We start from the raw sequence: 19,117 nt of genomic DNA, 5'->3' as shown, positions 1-19,117 counted from the left end.
CAGCAAAAAATGTCTGAACTGCAGTTGTTTCCACAGGGGGAGAAGATACACGTGGAAGTTCGTTTGCCCATGCACTGGCTGTGCTCACTATTTATAAACACCTCCGGACAGGCCTATTTAGCAGTTCAGAGAGTTCTTTGTACAGAAGATTGGTGGGTAGTGGTCAGATCCACTGAGAGTCTAAACAGCAAAACTTATAGCACCTGGCACCCTGAAGTATATGCCTCAGTTTTCGAACGATTACTTCCAGCCTGTTAATTACTAAAAATATAAGTTTTCATATTAAAAACATAGTGTTTTTAAAACTCAGCCTGCCTGCCACCTAATTTACATGGCAACTAAAAAAACATTTTTAAACTGGTGGTTGATTAAGAGATTTAATATTTACATTTTCTTCACTTATCTTTGTCCATTCCAGAGTAGATGCTTGGCTACTTCTTAAATCCTGAAGAAAAGTTCAGATTAATATTTAACATCCATCAGAATTCTAAATATAACCTGCTTGACATATCAAAAAAAATTATAAATGGTATTAAACATGAAAATATGACAGAAAATTATCCAAAAATGCATGAACATTAGCAACCTTCTCCCCTCTGTCAAGCTGGCAAATGTTAAAATCAGAACTAATGTCAAGAAGAATGTGAGCAGGGGTTTCCCTGGTGGCACAGTGGTTGAGAGTCCGCCTGCCGATGCAGGGGACACGGGTTCGTGCCCCGGTCCGGGAAGATCCCACATGCCGCGGAGCGGCTGGGCCCGTGAGCCATGGCTGCTGAGCCTGCGCGTCCGGAGCCTGTGCTCCGCAACGGGAGAGGCCACAGCAGTGAGAGGGCCGTGTACCGCAAAAAAAAAAAAAGAAGAAGAAGAATGTGAGCAAATGAATACAGATCTTGAGACTACTTTGTTTTACTCTCTTTGGAGGACACGTTAGCAATTTCAGTCCTAACTTAAAATGCAGTTACCCTTTGACGTCCCGCTTCTAGGAAACAATCCTAGCGAACTGCTCCACTATGCTCCTGCGTCAGGGAAACGGCCCCTCTCCAGCTGTAAAGGCTGTTTGTTTTGTCGTTACTGTTTGGGTTTTTGTTGGAACCATGCTAGATTTGAGATCCTACAGACAAGCAAGCCCTGGTCAATGGTTAGCATCCTACTAGTCTGAAAGATTTACTTCCAAGAAATTAACACACTAACGAGGGACATATTTACACAGTTTTCAAGAAAACATCACCAAAGACCCCCTGCCACCCCCCATGGAAGGGGACTGACCGAGCTGAAGCTGAAACCCACGGAGTGAATGATAACTTTGCCATAAATGCCCAGGGTGTCGATCTTCTCTAGGCTGATCCTGTGGGCGTAGATCAGGGTATGTTTTCCATTGACAGCCACCTGGAAAAACACAGAAGACAGGTCCCCCCCACGAATAAAACAGTTAATAAATGCATTTTAGCGGGTACCAGTGCACAGGGCGCCTCCCTCTCCCGCCAGATGTCAGTACTTGTAGGAGTGTTGGGAAGACACGCCGAACACAGTACAGTCTCTGATCTCAAGGAGCTGAAAATCCCATTGGCGGGCAAAAGAAACACAGGAAAAAACCAAAGCTCAAGAGCACGGACAAGCATTAAAAAGAACGATCCAGACCCAAGTACTCCAATGGCCAGAGGAGGGATGAGGGGAGAGAGGAGGTTTAGGGGAGAAGTGCTGGTGGGAGCAGGCTCTGAGGGTCAGAGGGGTCTGCACCTCGGGTGGGGAGTCTCCACCTGAGCCGTCAAGTCCTCCACAGGCTCGTGGGCCAGGAGGTGGAGGCGCCTCCAGGACCACACACACCCGAGGAAGCAGCGGGAGCACTGACGACACGCAGCGGGGTTGCTATGAGCTCCTCTGGGTCTAGAATCTCAAGATCCTACGGGACTAGGCTGCGGCAGGATGCAACTTTACAAACCCCGACTCTAAGGCCAGGATCCCATCTGTCAGTTCAGACTCTCCCACCCTGCGGGTCCTGCTGCCTGGGGTTTACTTTCCCATCCTGAGTGTGAGGCTGTGCCAGGTCAGAAGGAAGCTCAGCCCTGCGAGGAGCAACGATCTAACAAAATCCCGCTGCGCTGGCCTCGCCCTCAGCCAGCACGGCGACCCCGGCAGGGATGCTGGCTGTGCCCGCCTCACAGCGAGGTCCCCGCCGGGCCCTCCTCTAGAGGAACATGATAAAGGCAAACTCTTCCTCTGGATTTAGGACACGCAAGGGTGAGTTCACTCATGTGAAAAGCTTCCCTCGTGCTTATTCTCATGAATGAGGATCTAACCCGTTCTCCAAAACCTGCCTGGAATTTGTCTTTCAGCACCATGATCACGATCTCAAAAGATTTTTCTTTACTGAAAGGCATGTCATAGGTGATCTCTTCCCTGCCCCACTTCTCATTTTTCAGAGTGTTGCAAACAATGCAGTTGGCCCTTCTGAACCGTGGATTGAAATGAAAGGCCGCGTCCGCTCGAGGTTTCACGCTGCTGCCACACTGCAAGTCCACCTGGAACCTGAGGAGGGGAGGAAACACAGGCCGCGTGAGGACTCAGGGAGGAAGGCGGCCTCGCAGGCCCGGCAGCGCAGAAACCCAGGCCGAGCGACCGCTGACGGATCTTCTGGTCACTCCCATGCTTCTGGTGGCGGTCCACCACAAGCACCCACATTGCCCAGTCTCCCCAAGCTCTGCCGATGGGGTAGAAGTGAAGTGTGCAAGGAAGATTCCTGGAAACGGTCTCTAAAGTCAGTTGGCATCTGCCTTCTGCCCACCCCCCACCCCTTCCCCCCAAATAGCACACGGTCCCAGGCAGCTACCCAAACACAACGTGAGGACCAGAGTCCTAGCTTCCAAGAACCACGAGAAAGAGGACCTCACCCTGGCATGGCAGGGTGAGAGCGTGAAGAGGCCCACTCCTCCAACAGCTTGCTGGCATGCGCCCTCAGCCCTCCGGACTGTCCCCTTTAGATGTCACGTTCACATCTTATTTAAACCACTGTTGTTCAGGCATCCACCACACAGAGCCGAGCCCAACTCTAGCTGATACAGCCTCGTCCAGACTCTACCCAAAGCAAGCATTAGATAAAACCACCCAGAACAGGCCTTAAGAGATGGTGTGGGAATGTTACACTGTAACTAGACTGTGTCCCCGTCATCTGACCACAGTTCCCTTCATTAACCATATCTCTAATTCTTTATACTAAAATCAGACTGACAGCAACAAAAAGTCCAAATAACCTGTATTTCAGTTTTTCATTCCAATTTCCTCAGCACCTTGGCCAGGGCTGCTATGAAAGCAAAATCAGGCCTCCGAGTATCCAAACGGTCTCTCCCTCATGATTTTTTGTTGTCCCACAATCACAACGAGTTTATTCTTGTTCTTTTCTCATCTAACAGAATGACTTTACCTGTCTGAGTCACTAGGAACATGCCCACGTAGTACAATCAAAGTTCCAGGCTCCAACTGCTCAGAAATGGTCCCAACATAGGGGATTATCTAGGAAAAAAATAATTTTAACAAATGTTAATTTACAGAATCAAAAGACTACATTCTTAAAGGCTGCACATAAATATTACTCAGCCATAAAAAGGAACAAAACTGTGCCATTTGCAGAGACGTGGCTAGACCTAGAGACAGTCATACAGAGTGAAGTAAGTCAAAAAGAGAAAAACAAATGTTGTATAGTATCGCTTATATGTGGAATCTAGAAAAACGATACAGATGAACTCATTTGCAAAGCAGAAATACAGGCACAGACGTAGAGGACATATGGGTAACAGCGGGAAAGGGGGGGTGGGATGAATTGGGACGAGGGGATTGACACATATACACTACTATGCATAAAATAGATAACCAATGAGAACCTACTGTATAGCACAGGGAATTCTACTCAGTGCTCTGTGGTGACCTAAATGGGAAGGAAATCCAAAAAGGAGGGGATATATGTATATATATAACTGATTCACTTTGCTGTAGAGCAGAAACTAACACAACATTGTAAAGCAACTATACTCCAATAAAAATTAATTTAAAAAAAAAAAAAGGCTGCACACAAGTCTGCTCAGACCCTAGCATTTTCCGGGTCCTTCCTCCCCACCATTCAAACAGCTACACCGGGACAACACGGCTAGGAGGCTCGCAACACCTGCACACCACTCCGAGTTCTTTAGGAAAAGACACATATTATTCCCAGTACTTTTTATGTGGCTGGGGGTTCTGTGACATGCCACACCCCACCCCTCCGTCCTTCCTAAAGTTCCACTGATCCCAACAGCAGGATCCAGAAGAGGCCAGGCCCTAGGCCAGTGCTGACAGAGATAATGACAAGCACTTACTGCCTGCAGAGGGTGCTCCAAATGCAGCCGCTCTGCTGCAACTGGGATTGCGTGCCTCGCCTTCCCTGCTGGGCTTCCAAGCTGCACCCTACAGGGTACTGCCAGGAACCAGAGAACTGCTTGATCTGAAGGACGTGCTGTGGGTGCCTGTGGATCTCTCAAGACACAGCACCTCCATGCCCCGACTGGTGGTCCCACAAAGGATTCAGGTCTCCCCCTCCCCCCAATCAGCTGGAAGCCAGCCGCTTTGTCTGGGGCCTGACATGATCAGATCTTGTCACTCCCCTCCCCCAGGTGATCCGCCATCCTCCCGGGCCACTGGCTATGTGGATGCATCTCCTGCACCACAACCACCTCCCTCTTCCCCCTGGGAGCCTCTGACCGCACCATGCAGGCCAGACACCAGCATACCTTACACCAAGCTCACCCGGGTGACATCTATGCTAAAATTGATCCAGGGTAGCTCTGATTGTCAAGAAGAAAGAAAGAAAACAAGAGAGGTCGTATAAAAGTAGTTGTAAACCAGTGGCTCATCGGCTGAAAATCTCAGCTCAAGCACAATCTCCTCTGTGGAGCCTTGCTCAGACTCCCTGGGCCAACTGAGTTGGCCGCCCTCTGAGGGTCAATCACGGCACTCTGTACTCTGTTCACTTGCAAACAAAAGCCTACACTGCGAGCTGCATGGGGCAGGACTGGGGCATCACCTTTACACCCCCAGGACAGAGGCCAAGAGATGATCAATAATCATTTGGTGAATGAAGGAGCTCTCACCAGCCCGGAAGCTGGGCTCTGGCAGGCCTCACATGTGCAAAGGAGCAGCAACTAAGCGGCTGCTGAATGGAGCGTTGCTGCCTTAAGCAATAAGACAAGAAATCGCCAAATCCAGCTGTCACCTGGTGTCACGGCAACCGCTGAAAGCAGCATGGGGGAGATGAGCAAGCGTATCAGACCAGAAAACAAGAAGCGTAACAGAGGTGTAGAGCATGGCTACAGCTGCACCTCAGAGTGGGCGGTTTTCACGTGTAGAGAAGGTGGAAGCAATTACTCCTCTTGGCCACAGCCCAGGAATAAATAGCAGCATGTTCCATTTTCTAAATCTCCTAATAAAATGAGAACCATTTTTGTGACTTGAGATTTTTTTATATGTTCAACTTGTATTTATGCAGATTATTTAATAACACAAAAATGTCAGTGATATAATTATCAGTGAGGAAGTGGCCTACAAAACCCCATACAGTACGGTCTTAACCAAGTTAATGATAAACATGAAAAGGGAAAAAGAAAACACTGTAAAGAAATAAGCCAAAAGGGAGCTTCAAGATGGTGGACGAGTAAGACGCAGAGATTACCTTCCTCCCCACAGATACATCAGAAATACACCTACATGTGGAACGACTCCTACAGAACACCTACTTAACGCTGGCAGAAGACCTCAGACCTCCCAAAAGGTAAGAAACTCCCCAGGTAGGGCAAAAGAAAAATGAAAAAAGAGACAAAAGAATAGGGACGGGACCTGCACCAGTGGGAGGGAGCTGTGAAGGAAGAAAGGTTTCCACACACTAGGAGCCCCTTCGCGGGCGGAGACTGCGGGCGGTGGAGGGGGGAAGCGTCGGTGCCATGGAGGAGAGCGCAGCAACGGGTGCGGAGGGCAAAGCGGAGAGATTGACGCACAGAGGATCAGTGCTGACCAGCACTCACCAGTGCAAGAGGCTTGTCTGCTCACCCGCCGGGGTGGGCGGGGGCTGGGAGCTGAGGCTCGGGCTTCGGAGGTCAGATCCCAGGGAGAGGACTGGGGTTGGCTGCGTGAACACAGCCCGAAGGGGACTCGTGCGCCACAGCTAGCTGGGAGGGAGTCCGGGAAAAAGTCTGGAGATGCCGAACAGGCAAGAGACTTTTTCTTCCCTCTTTGTTTCCTGGTGTGTAAGGAGAGGGGATTAAGAGCGCCGCTTAAAGGAGCTCCAGAGACGGGCATGAGCCGCGGCTAAAAGCGTAGACCCCAGAGAGGGGCATGAGACGCTAAGGCTGCTGCTGCCGCCACCAGGAAGCCTGTGTGCGAGCACAGGTCACTGTCCACACCTGCCTTCCAGGGAGCCTGTGCAGCCCGCCACTGCCAGGGTCCCGGGATCCAGGGACAACTTCCCCAGGAGAACGCACAGCGCGCCTCAGGCTGGTGCAACATCACGCCGGCCACTGCCACCGCAGGCTCACCCCGCATCTGTACCCCTCCCTCCTCCTGGCCTGAGTGAGCCAGAGCCCCCAAAGCAGCTGCTCCTTTAACCCTGTCCTGTGTGAGCGAAGAACAGATGCCCTCAGGCAACCTACACGCAGAGGCGGGGCCAAATCCAAAGCTGAGCCCCTGGAGCTGTGCAAACAAAGAAGAGAAAGGGAAATCTCTCCCAGCAGCCTCAGAAGCAGCGGATTAAATCTCCACAATCAACTTGATGTGCCCTGCATCTGTGGAATACCCGAATAGACAATGAATCATCACAAATTGAGGAGATGGACTTTGGGAGCAAAGATGTATTATTATTTCCCCTTTTCCTCTTTTTGTGAGTGTGTATGTGTATGCTTCTGTGTGAAATTTTCTCTGTATAGCTTTTCCTTTCACCATTTGTGCTAGGATTCTATCCGTCCGTTTTTTTTGTTGTTGTTGTTTTTTACTTAAATTTTTTTCTTAATATTTTTTAGTTTAATAACTTTATTTTATTTTATCCTCTTTCTTTCTATTTTTTCTCCCTTTTATTCTGAGCGTGTGGATGAAAGGCTCTTGGTGCTGCAGCCAGGAGTCAGTGCTGTGCCTCTGAGGTGGGAGAGCCAACTTCAGGACCCTGGTCCACAAGAGACCTCCCAGCTCCACGTCATATCAAATGGCGAAAATCTCCCAGAGATCTCCATCTCAACGCCAAAACCCAGCTTCACTCAACGACCAGCAAGCTACAGTGCTGGACACCCTATGCCAAACAACTAGCAAGACAGGAACACAACCCCATCCATTAGCAGAGAGGCTGCCTAAAATCATAATAAGGCCACAGACACCCCAAAACACACCACCAGACGTGGACCTGCCCATGAGAAAGACAAGATCCAGCCTCATCCACCAGAACACAGGCACTAGTCCCCTCCAACAGGAAGCCTACACAACCCACTGAACCAACCTTAGCCACTGGGGACAGACACCAAAAATAACGGGAACTACGAACCTGCAGCCTGCAAAAAGGAGACCCCAAACACAGTAAGATAAGCAAAATGAGAAGACAGAAAAACACACAGCAGGTGAAGGAGCAAGATAAAAACCCACCAGACCTAACAAATGAAGAGGAAATAGGCAGTCTACCTGAAAAAGAATTCAGAATAATGATAGTAAAGATGATCCAAAATCTTGGAAATAGAATAGCCAAATACAAGAAACATTTAACAAGGACCTAGAAGAATTAAAGAGCTAACAAACAATGATGAACAACACAATAAATGAAATTAAAAATTCTCTAGAAGGGATCAATAGCAGAATAACTGAGGCAGAAGAAAGGATAAGTGAACTGGAAGATAAAATAGTGGAAACAACTACTGCAGAGCAGAGTAAAGAAAAAAGAATTAGAACTGAGGACAGTCTCAGAGACCTCTGGGACAACCTTAAACACACCAAGCATTCGAATTATAGGGGTCCCAGAAGAAGAAGAGAAAAAGAAAGGGACTGAGAAAATATTTGAAGAGATTATAGTTGAAAACTTCCCTAATATGGGAAAGGAAATAGTTAACCAAGTCCAGGAAGCACAGAGAGTCCCATACAGGATAAATCCAAGGAGAAACATGCCAAGACACATACTAATCAAACTGTTAAAAATTAAATACAAAGAAAACATATTAAAAGCAGCAAGGGAAAAACAACAAATAACACACAAGGGAATCCCCATAAGGTTAACAGCTGATCTTTCAGCAGAAACTCTCCAAGCCAGAAGGGACTGGCAGGACATATTTAAAGTGATGAAGGAGAAAAACCTGCAACCAAGATTACTCTGCCCAGCAAGGATCTCATTCAGATTTGATGGAGAAATTAAAATCTTTACAGACAAGCAAAAGCTGAGAGAGTTCAGCACCACCAAACCAGCTTTACAACAAATGCTAAAGGAACTTCTCTAGGCAAGAAACACAAGAGAAGGAAAAGACCTACAATAACGAACCCAAAACAATTTAGAAAATGGGAATAGGAACATACATATCGATAATTACCTTAAACGTAAATGGATTAAATGCTCCAACCAAAAGACATAGACTGGCTGAATGGATACAAAAACAAGACGTGTATATATGCTGTCTACAAGAGACCCACTTCAGACCTAGGGACACATACAGACTGAAAGTGAGGGGATGGAAAAAGATCTTCCATGCAAATGGAAATCAAAAGAAAGCCGGAGTAGCAATTCTCGTATCAGACAAAACAGACTTTAAAATAAAGACTATTAGAAGAGACAAAGAAGGACACTACATAATGATCAAGGGATCGATCCAAGAAGAAGATATAACAATTGTAAATATTTATGCACCCAACAGAGGAGCACCTCAATGCATAAAGCAAATACTAACAGCCATAAAAGGGGAAATCGAACAGTAACACAATCATAGTAGGGGACTTTAACACTCCACTTTCACCAATGGACAGATCATCCAAAATGAAAATAAATAAAGAAACACAAGCTTTAAATAATACATTAAACAAGATGGACTTAATTGATATTTATAGGACATTCCATCCAAAAACAACAGAATACACATTCTTCTCAAGTGCTGATGCAACATTCTCAACGATAGATCATATCTTGGGTCACAAATCAAGCCTTGGTAAAATTAAGAAAATTGAAATCATATCAAGTATCTTTTCCGAACACAATGCTATGAAACTAGATATCAATTACAGGAAAAGATCTGTAAAAAATACAAACACATGGAGGCTAAACAATACACTACTTAATAACGAAGTGATCACTGAAGAAATCAAAGAGGAAATCAAAAAATACCTAGAAACAAATGACAATGGAGACACGACGACCCAAAACCTATGGGATGCAGCAAAAGCATTTCTAAGAGGGAAGTTTATAGTGATACAATCCTATCTTAAGAAACAGGAAACATCTCAAATAAACAACCTAACCTTGCATCTAAAGCAATTAGAGAAAGAAGAAAAAAAAACTCCCAAAGTTAGCAGAAGGAAAGAAATCATAAAGATCAGATCAGAAATAAATGAAAAAGAAATGAAGGAAACGACAGCAAAGATCAATAAAACTAAAAGCTGGTTCTTTGAGAAGATAAACAAAATTGATAAACCATTAGCCAGACTCATCAAGAAAAAAAGGGAGAAGACTCAAATCAACAGAATTAAAAATGAAAAAGAAGTAACAACTGACACTGCAGAAATGAAAAGGATCATGAGAGATTACTACAAGCAACTGTATGCCAATAAAATGGACAGTAGGATACAACCAGGAAGAAATGGACAAATCCTTAGAAATGCACAACCTGCCGAGCCTGAACCAGGAAGAAATAGAAAATATGAACGGACCAATCACAAGCACTGAAATTGAAACTGTGATTAAAAATCTTCCAACAAACATGGGCTTCCCTGGTGGCGCAGTGGTTGAGAGTCAGCCTGCCGATGCAGGGAACACGGGTTCGTGCCCCAGACCAGGAAGATCCCACGTGCCGCAGAGCGGCTGGGCCCGTGAGCCATGGCCACTGAGCCTGCGCGTCTGGAGCCTGTGCTCCGCAACAGGAGAGGCCACAACAGTGAGAGGCCCGCATATCGCAAAAAAAAAAAAAAAAAAAAATCTTCTAACAAACAAAAGCCCAGGACCAGATGCCTTCACAGCCGAATTCTATCAACCATTTAGAGAAGAGCTAACACCTATCCTTCTCAAACTCTTCCAAAATATAGCAGAGGGCGGAACACTCCCAAACTCATTCTACGAGGCCACCATCACCCTGATACCAAAACCAGACAAAGATGTCACAAAGAAAGAAAACTACAGGCCAATATCACTGATGAACATAGATGCAAAAATCCTCAACAAAATACTAGCAAACAGAATCCAACAGCACATTAAAAGGATCACACACCATGATCAAGTGGGGTTTATTCCAGGAATGCAAGGATTCTTCAATATACGCAAATCAATCAATGTGATACACCGTATTAACAAATTGAAGGAGAAAAACCATATGGTCATCTCAATTGATGCAGAGAAAGCTTTCAACAAAATTCAACACCCATTTATGATAAAAACCCTGCAGAAAGTAGGCATAGAGGGAACTTTCCTCAACACAATAAAGGCCATATATGACAAACCCACAGCCAACATCATCCTCAATGGTGAAAAACTGAAACCATTTCCACTAAGATCAGGAACAAGACAAGGTCTCCCACTCGCACCACTATTATTCAACATAGTTTTGGAAGTTTTAGCCACAGCAATCAAAGAAGAAAAAGAAATGAAAGGAATGCAAATTGGAAAAGAAAAAGTAAAGCTGTCACTGTTTGCAGATGACATGATACTATACATAAAGAATCCTAAAGATGCTACCAGAAAACTACTAGAGCTAATCAATGAATTCGGTAAAGTAGCAGGATCCAAAATTAATGCACATAAATCTCTGGCATTCCTATACACGAATGATGAAAACTCTGAAAGTGAAATTAAGAAAACACTCCCATTTACTACTGCAACAAAAAGAATAAAATATCTAGGAATAAACCTACCTAGGGAGACAAAAGACCTGTATGCAGAAAATTATAAGACACTGATGAAAGAAATTAAAGGTGATACAAACAGATGGAGAGAGATACCATGTTCTTGGATTGGAAGAATCAACATTGTGAAAATGACTCTACTACCCAAAGCAATCTACAGATTCAATACAATCCCTATCAAACTACCACTGGCATTTTCCACAGAACTGGAACAAAAAATTTCACCATTTGTATGGAAACACGAAAGACCCCGAATAGCCAAAGCAATCTGGAGAACAAAAAATGGAGCTGGAGGAATCAGGCTCCCTGACTTCAGACTATAGTACAAAGCTACAGTAATCAAGACAGTATGGTACTGGCACAAAAACAGAAATATAGATCAATGGAACAGAACAGAAAGCCCAGAGATAAACCCATGCACATATGGTCACCTTATCTTTGATAAAGGAGACAAGAATATACAGTGGAGAAAAGACAGCCTCGTCAATAAGTGGTGCTGGGAAAACCGGACAGGTACATGTAAAAGTATGAAATTAGAACACTCTGTAACACCATACACAAAAATAAACTCAAAATGGATTAAAGACCTAAATGTAAGGCCAGACACTATAAAACTCTTAGAGGAAAACATAGGCAGAACACTCTATGATATAAATCACAGCAAGATCCTTTTTGACCCACCTCCTAGAGAAATGGAAATAAAAACAAAAATAAACAAATGGGATCTAATGAAACTTAAAAGCTTTTGCACAGCAAAGGAAACCATAAACAAGACCAAAAGACAACCATCAGAATGGGAGAAAATATTTGCAAATGAAGCAACTGACAAAGGATTAATCTTCAAAATTTACAAGCAGCTCATGCAGCTCAATATCAAAAAAACAACCCAATCCAAAAATGGGCAGAAGACCTAAATAGACATTTCTCCAAAGAAGATACACAGATTGCCAACAAACACATGAAGAATGCTCAACATCATTAATCATTAGAGAAATGCAAGTCAAAACTACAATGAGATATCATCTCACACTGGTCAGAATGGCCATCATCAAAAAATCTAGAAAAAATAAATGCTGGAGAGGGTGTGCAGAAAAGGGAACCCTCTTGCACTGTTGGTGGGAATGTAAATTGATACAGCCACTATGGAGAACAGTATGGAGGTTCCTTAAAAAACTACAAATAGAACTACCATACGACCCAGCAATCCCACTACTGGGCATATACCCTGAGAAAACCATAATTCAAAAAGTCATGTACCAAAATGTTCATTGCAGCTCTATTTACAATAGCCAGGACATGGAAGCAACTTAAGTGTCCATCAAGAGATGAATGGATAAAGAAGATATGGCACATATATACAATGGAATATTACTCAGCCATAAAAGGAAACGAAATTGAGTTATTTGTAGTGAGGTGGATGGACCTAGAGTCTGTCATACAGTGTGAAGTAAGTCAGAAAGAGAAAAACAAATACCATATGCTAACACATATATATGGAATCTAAGAAAAAAAAGGTCATGAACAACCTAGGGGCAAGACGGGAATAGAGACACAGACCTACTAGAGCATGGACTTGAGGATATGGGGAGGGGGAAGGGTAAGCTGTGACAAAGTGAGAGAGTGTCATGGACATATATACACTACCAAACGTAAAATAAATAGCTAGTGGGAGGCAGCCGCATAGCACAGGGAGATCAGCTCGGTGCTTTGTGACCACCTAGAGGGGTGGGATAGGGAGGGTGGGAGGGAGGGAGATGCAAGAGGGAAGAGATATGGGAATATATGTATAACTGATTCACTTTGTTAAAAAGCAAAAACTAACACCATTGTAAGGCAATTATACTCCAATAAAGATGTTAAAAAAAAAGAGATAAGCCAAAAATATTACAGCACTTTTCTTGAGGGATGACATTTTAATTTTCTTCTTCATATAGTTGTATATTTTCCAGATTTATATAATAAGTACTTATAATGTTTATAACCACAGATTTTTTTATTATATATTTAATTTTAGGGTGAGAGTTTTTCTTTTTAATTTAAGTATAGTTGATTTACAATGCTGTCCCCATGTCTGCTGTACAGCAAAGTGCAAAGAGCTTTTTGAGACCAACCATCTATTCCCATCACTGCTAATAGATTGTTACAACCGTTAATGAGTTGTTCCAGTCTGAGAAACAACTGCGCTGCAAACTTGGGCCATTTGCTGTTTCAGTTGTCCATATTAACGCTGTCTACTTAGGAAAGTACCCTAACTTACATCAACAATACTCAACTTTTTTGGACCATGTGAAGGAAACAAATGCCCGACAGCCCGCTCACTTACTCACAAACATTGCTCCTGAGGAAAGGGAAAAGGGTGGTTTTCTAGGCAACTCTAAGCTTTGAGGCTTTGTTGTTTCAAAAATAATTGATGTAAAACAATAAAGTACAGATCTGAACACATTAGAGACAATACCATAAGCTTAAGCCCTAGTTAGGTTTGGTGTTACCTGTCCAAACATCCTAGCTGATTCATATTGCTTTGCCTTTTTTATGTCATTCATTAAATGTCTGCTCTACACCAGGGTCATGTTAAGGTAGCCTGCAGCTGGAAAGAAGTATGAGTCCCGTCCATCCGGGAGGAGCTGATACAGTTGGGAAGAAGTCAGATACCTATGGAAAGATTAGAGAGGAAATGTGATACTGTTTAGCGGTTCAAATTGGAATCTCCTTCCACAGGTGGAAAATCCTCTACCTTATAAACATGAGACCTCATCTGAACTGTGGCGAGAGCATACGATGAAAATCTGTCCATCAGTACCCCCAGCTCAGACTCTGAGTTAGAACTCGTGACAAGCAGCAGCCAGAATCATGCAGTATTCACTCTGGCCAGGGGGCAGCAGCTACATCTAGGGTCAGAGGCAGCAGTGGCACCGGTGGTGTCGCCAGTGCAAGAAGTACCACGTTTGTTCAGTGGTGGCGACAGACGTCTCTTAGTGAGAACAGCCCTGCAGCCTGATTTTGGGTGTTGTCTGTGATGCTGTAGTTGACAAGCCTGGTTCTTCAGTCCTGCCTGCTGATAGATATCACTTAATAAATTCCTTTTCTGCTTAAATTAGGGGTTGGCTTCCATGTTTACAACTACAAACCCTGACCAATTCTACATCCACAGAAATGGGCCAGTAAGTAACTGTCGAATAAATGCTTCAGAAAAATGTATAAACAATAATAACTGAGGTGGCCAAAGTCTATAACGAGGTATGATTTGAGCTGGGAAGAATATGGTTAGGCAGAGAGGAGAAGGAAGCCAGTTCAGGTAGAAATGTCCGTTTACAAAAGCAGAGAGGCAGGAAAAGATAAAACGTATCTGGGAGCCAGTAAATAGTAAGGGAGCAATTAAAGACAGACAGAGTTAGGGTCAGATTTTAGAAGGACATAAGGAAAGTGGGGGTTGGGAACAACAATCCAGTGGGGGTAAAATTCACTGGAGGGCAGGGGATTATTTGTAAGACTGACTCCTTCCCGGAAGCCTAGCACAAGGAGATAAGGACATAATCCAGGCTGATGGCGGCAGACACTGAGGGGGAAGGGGAGGCAGGAGATAAACACGAGCTATTTCAAAGGAAGCTGCCTATCCCGGGCCACCACCTACAATGGTAACACTGGGGAAGAAAGATTTCAGAGGGAAGATGCTGAGTTTGGCTTGGAATACTTTTAGTGTAAAGGGTTGGCAGGACATCTAAAGGAGTGGAACACTCAGGACCAACATTAAGTGAATGGCCAAGACTCAGAAGTCAGAGTGGAGATGATTACTAAGTACAATGAGAGCTACTAGATAAACTGAGAGAGAGGAAAAGTCAGGAGCAAAGCCTCAAAGGCTGTCAGATTAGGGGGTGTGCAGAAAGAGTTAACACAGCACACCTGGCTGCTATCTTTGAAAGGCCTCCGTCCAAGGCTGGCCCATAGCTGCTGTCTAGGAACTTGGATTTGGAGAGAGCACCCACCACCCTAGGTGAGAAGGGTGGGTTACCTACCTAAACTGTTTGTGCAAACACTATGGTTTATGCTAAAAACCTGCTTTCCTGTTTAGAGTCTGGAGTTTGGCTATGTGCTAGGCAGACGCTATCTACGCATCAAGCCCTCAATAAAAACCCTGGGCAGTGAGTCCCTAATGAGCTTCCCTGGTAAAGAACATTTCACACGTGCTGTCACAACTAGTTGCTGGGAGATTTAAGTCCATCGTGTGTGACTCCACTGGCCGAATACCCTTGAAATCCTGCGCTGTTTCCCCCTGGACTTCGCCCCATGTGCCTTTTCCCTTTGTGATTTTGCTTTACATCCTTTCACTGGGATATATCATAGCCATGGGTATGACTCTATGCTGGTGAATCATCAAAACTGAGGGTGTGTGGGAGACCTCGATGCAGGGGGTGAGAAGAGAAAGAAGAGAGAAGGATCCATCAGAGAGGGCAGGTGTATCAAGGAAGTCGATTTCAAAAACGGGAGGACTGTCAATGTCTTTAACATGGAAAAATAAGGAAGATCCCCCCGGCTTCCCCCCAAATGATACTAAAATGGATATCATACCCTCTGATCCAGTGATTCCACTTCTACAGATTTATCCTGTAAAATACTAGCACATGCGCAGAAAGATGCATCTACGAGGATGTACAGCACAGCACTGGATACAATCATGAAAGGAAATAGCTCTTTAACAGGGGACTGGTTAAATAAGTTACAGTACCTCCATACAGTGGACAAATTATGCAGTCATTAAAAATAAGTGAGTAAACTCTAAACATGCTGGTATCTGCAAAATGTGTTAAATGAAAAAAAGCAAGGTATAGCAGCTTATATGGTATGATACATGCATGTAAAGAAACAGGGTATACAAAAGGTGACACACACAACACACATATTCTCAGGAAGGATATACAAAAATCTGGGAGGAAATGATTGCCTTTAGGGAGGGCAACTAAGCACCAGGTAGAAGGAAAATTCATGTGTTTTTTTTTTTTTAATAAATTTATTTATTTTATTATTTATTTATTTATTTAGGCTGTGTTGCGTCTTTTGTTGCTGTGCACGGGCTTTCTCTAGTTGCGGTGAGCAGGGGCTACTCTTCGTTGCAGTGCACGGTCTTCTCATTGCGATGGCTTCTCTTGTTGCGGAGCATGGGTTCTAGGCACATGGGCTTCAGTAGCTGTGGCACACGGGCTCTAGAGCACAGGCTCAGTAGTTGTGGCGTATGGGCTTAGCTGCTCCGCAGCATGTGGGATCTTCCCAGACCAGGGCTTGAACCCGTGTCCCCTGTGTTGGCAGGCGGATTCTTAACCACTGCGCCACCAGGGAAGCCCAAAATTCATGTTTTAATGAAACCCTTAAATACTGCTTGAATTTTTAAAAATGATTTACACATATTTTCTTTATACTTTTAAAATAATAATAAAAAAGGAAAAGCCACTGAGTTTGATGACATCAATGAATTTAAAATTTTAAAGACAGATTATCTTCAAACTGTTAGGGGCTTGACAGCGTGGAAGGACACTGAGAGAAATGGAAAACCACAAAACGGAAGCTGGTTTGGGAAGGACGATGGGAGTTTCATTTTGAACTCACAGTCTTCAAGGGCTGGCAGGGCATCTAAGAGGGCTGGAGATTCACCCTGGGTGAGAGGGCAGAACTGTACGCAGACTGTATGCAAACTGTATTCATATTCTGGTCAGTAAAGACATCAGAGAAATAAAGACAGACACTGAAGACAAGATTGATAAAGAAATTAAGAGAGTAAAAAATCAGAGGGCAGGGAGGGATAAATTAGGCGCTTGGGATTAATAGATACACACTATTATATATAAAATAGATAATCAACAAGGACCTACTGTAGAGCACAGGGAACTCTACTCAATATTCTGTAATAACCTATGTGGGAAAAGAATCTGAAAAAGAATAGATATATGTATATGTATAACTGATTCACTGTGCTGTATACCTAAAACTAAAAGAACACTGTAAATCAACCATACTCCAATATAAAATTAGAATTAAAAAAAATTAGGATTCAGAAAAAAAAATCAGAGGGCAGAGCCATGGTGAGGAAATTAAGGCAGCAGAAATCGACTCTCTCAAGATGGAGGTCAGGGACTTCCCTGGTGGTCCAGTGGTAAAGAATCCGGCTCCTGAGGCAGGGCACGCGGGTTCGATCCCTGGTGGGGGAGCTAAGATCCCACGTGCCGTGGGGCAACTAAGCCCGAGTGCCACAAACTACAAGGCCCACACGCTCTGGAGCCTGCGCCCCACAACTAGAGAGAGAAAACCCACACAACTCTAGTCACAACTAGAGAGAAGCCCGCGCACCACAACGAAAGATCCCGCGTGCTGCAACTAAGACCCAACACAGCCAAAAATAAAAATAAAAAATAAATAAAATATTAAAAAAACAAAAAAGGTAAGTAAGCAAAAGAAGAACAAGGGAACAAAGATGGGGAAGGACCTTCAGAGGTTAAAAAGAAAAGATTTTATTGTTTTGTTTTGTAAGGTTAAATTGCAAGGTAGAAACGGAGGTACTTAGAATACTAAGGAAAAAAGGATCAGTGTGGAAGTAAGGTTCTGAAGGAAATTGGAACCCATGAGCTTTTCAGGGCCAGGTGGGATTAATGTTAATAAGTGGTTTGTTAATTAGGAGTGACAACCAATCGGTTTAATTTCTAAATAACTTCTCAACTAACACTTAATCACGTTTTAACTCTATAAACAGCAATAATAAAATATTTAAGCAGATACTGAGTTGCCAAACAAGAGATTTCACTGAGGGCATTTCTGGTATGAAGATACCGTCTTCCAAATTATTCACTCAATCTGAGCGGAAAGAAAACTGAGCCGGGCTCCTCTGGTGGTGCAGTGGTTAAGAATCCACCTGCCAATGCAGGGGACACAGGTTTGAGCCCTGGTCCAGGAAGATCCCACATGCCGTGGAGCAACTAAGCCTGTGCACCACAACTACTGAGCCTGTACTCTAGAGCCCATGAGCCACAACTACTGAGCCCGCGTGTCACAACTACTGAAGCCCATGCACCTAGAGCCCATGCTCCTCAACAAGAGAAGCGACCACAATGAGAAGCCCGTGCTCTGCAACGAAGAGTAGCCCTCGCTTGCCACAACTGGAGAAAGCCCACGTGCAGCAACAAAGACCCAACGCAGCCAAAAATAAAATAAAATAAATTAATTTTTTTAAAAAAAGGAAAAAAAAGTGAGCCAGACTTTTTTAAGTCTTGGAATTCTATCAACTGAACTAGTCAATGAAATATACTAAGTAGGAAAAAATTACACAGGCCAGTTATACAATTTATCTTTTCCAAGAGTTAATATGGACAGAGGGCTTCCCTGGTGGCGCAGTGGTTGAGAGTCCGCCTGCCGATGCAGGGGACATGGGTTCATGCCCCGGTCCGGGATGATCCCACATGCCGCGGAGCGACTGGGCCCGTGAGCCATGGCCGCTGAGCCTGCGTGTCCGGAGTCTGTGCTCCGCAACAGGAGAGGCCACAACAGCGAGAGGCCCGCGTACCACAAAAAAATATATATATATCTATATGGACAGAATTTGTCTACCACAATTTTTAAAATATATTTTAAGTCATTTTTATTGAATTAATTTTAATAACACTGTTTTACCTGGTTGGCAGCTGCCCCAAACCAAGCTAAAACAAAGTCATTGTGAATGCTATTCAACATCCTCAAAGTAATCCAGCTTGTTTTTGGAATATATTGTTACAATAATTACACTTTTTTTAAAAAATAGTTACACTTTCAACATCACATAAGTAAATCGAGCATACTCTATTATTCAAAAAGATTTTATGCATTTCATTTAAAAAATCATTCTGCAAGAGGCTTCAGCTTTATCATTGACACATTCTGTACTTCATGCTCTCAAAATAAAAAAGTGCCCTAAAGCTAAGTTTTTTACTGATATTAATGAATAGTATTCAGGGTTATACGAACTAAAATTTAACATTTTACAGTATAAGAGGCAATAAATGTGGACCAAAACTTT

General features: G+C 43.8%; 1 protein-coding gene across 3 annotated transcripts in view; it reads right to left on the bottom strand.

Moving 5' to 3' along the window:
* The window catches only part of LGALS8 (galectin 8), a 102,320-nt gene that overhangs the window by 10,125 nt on the left and 73,078 nt on the right, over positions 1–19,117 (bottom strand). For 2 of the 3 annotated variants that reach the window (XM_060127101.1, XM_060127099.1), the window contains exons 6-9: positions 3,419–3,507; positions 2,316–2,526; positions 1,267–1,386; positions 389–445 (exon numbers count right to left, since the gene is read on the bottom strand). In XM_060127101.1, the coding sequence (XP_059983084.1) occupies positions 389–445; positions 1,267–1,386; positions 2,316–2,526; positions 3,419–3,507 (477 nt within the window). Of the gene's footprint in view, positions 1–388; positions 446–1,266; positions 1,387–2,315; positions 2,527–3,418; positions 3,508–13,574; positions 13,718–19,117 lie in introns of those variants that run through there. The other variant, XM_060127100.1, reaches the window with a different exon arrangement.

This window comes from Lagenorhynchus albirostris, chromosome 16, assembly GCF_949774975.1.
Source record: "Lagenorhynchus albirostris chromosome 16, mLagAlb1.1, whole genome shotgun sequence".
In the NCBI taxonomy this organism is placed as follows: Eukaryota; Metazoa; Chordata; class Mammalia; order Artiodactyla; family Delphinidae; genus Lagenorhynchus; species Lagenorhynchus albirostris.
Note: the sequence above shows the minus strand (reverse complement) of the source record. Positions and strands in the feature narration are given on the sequence as shown.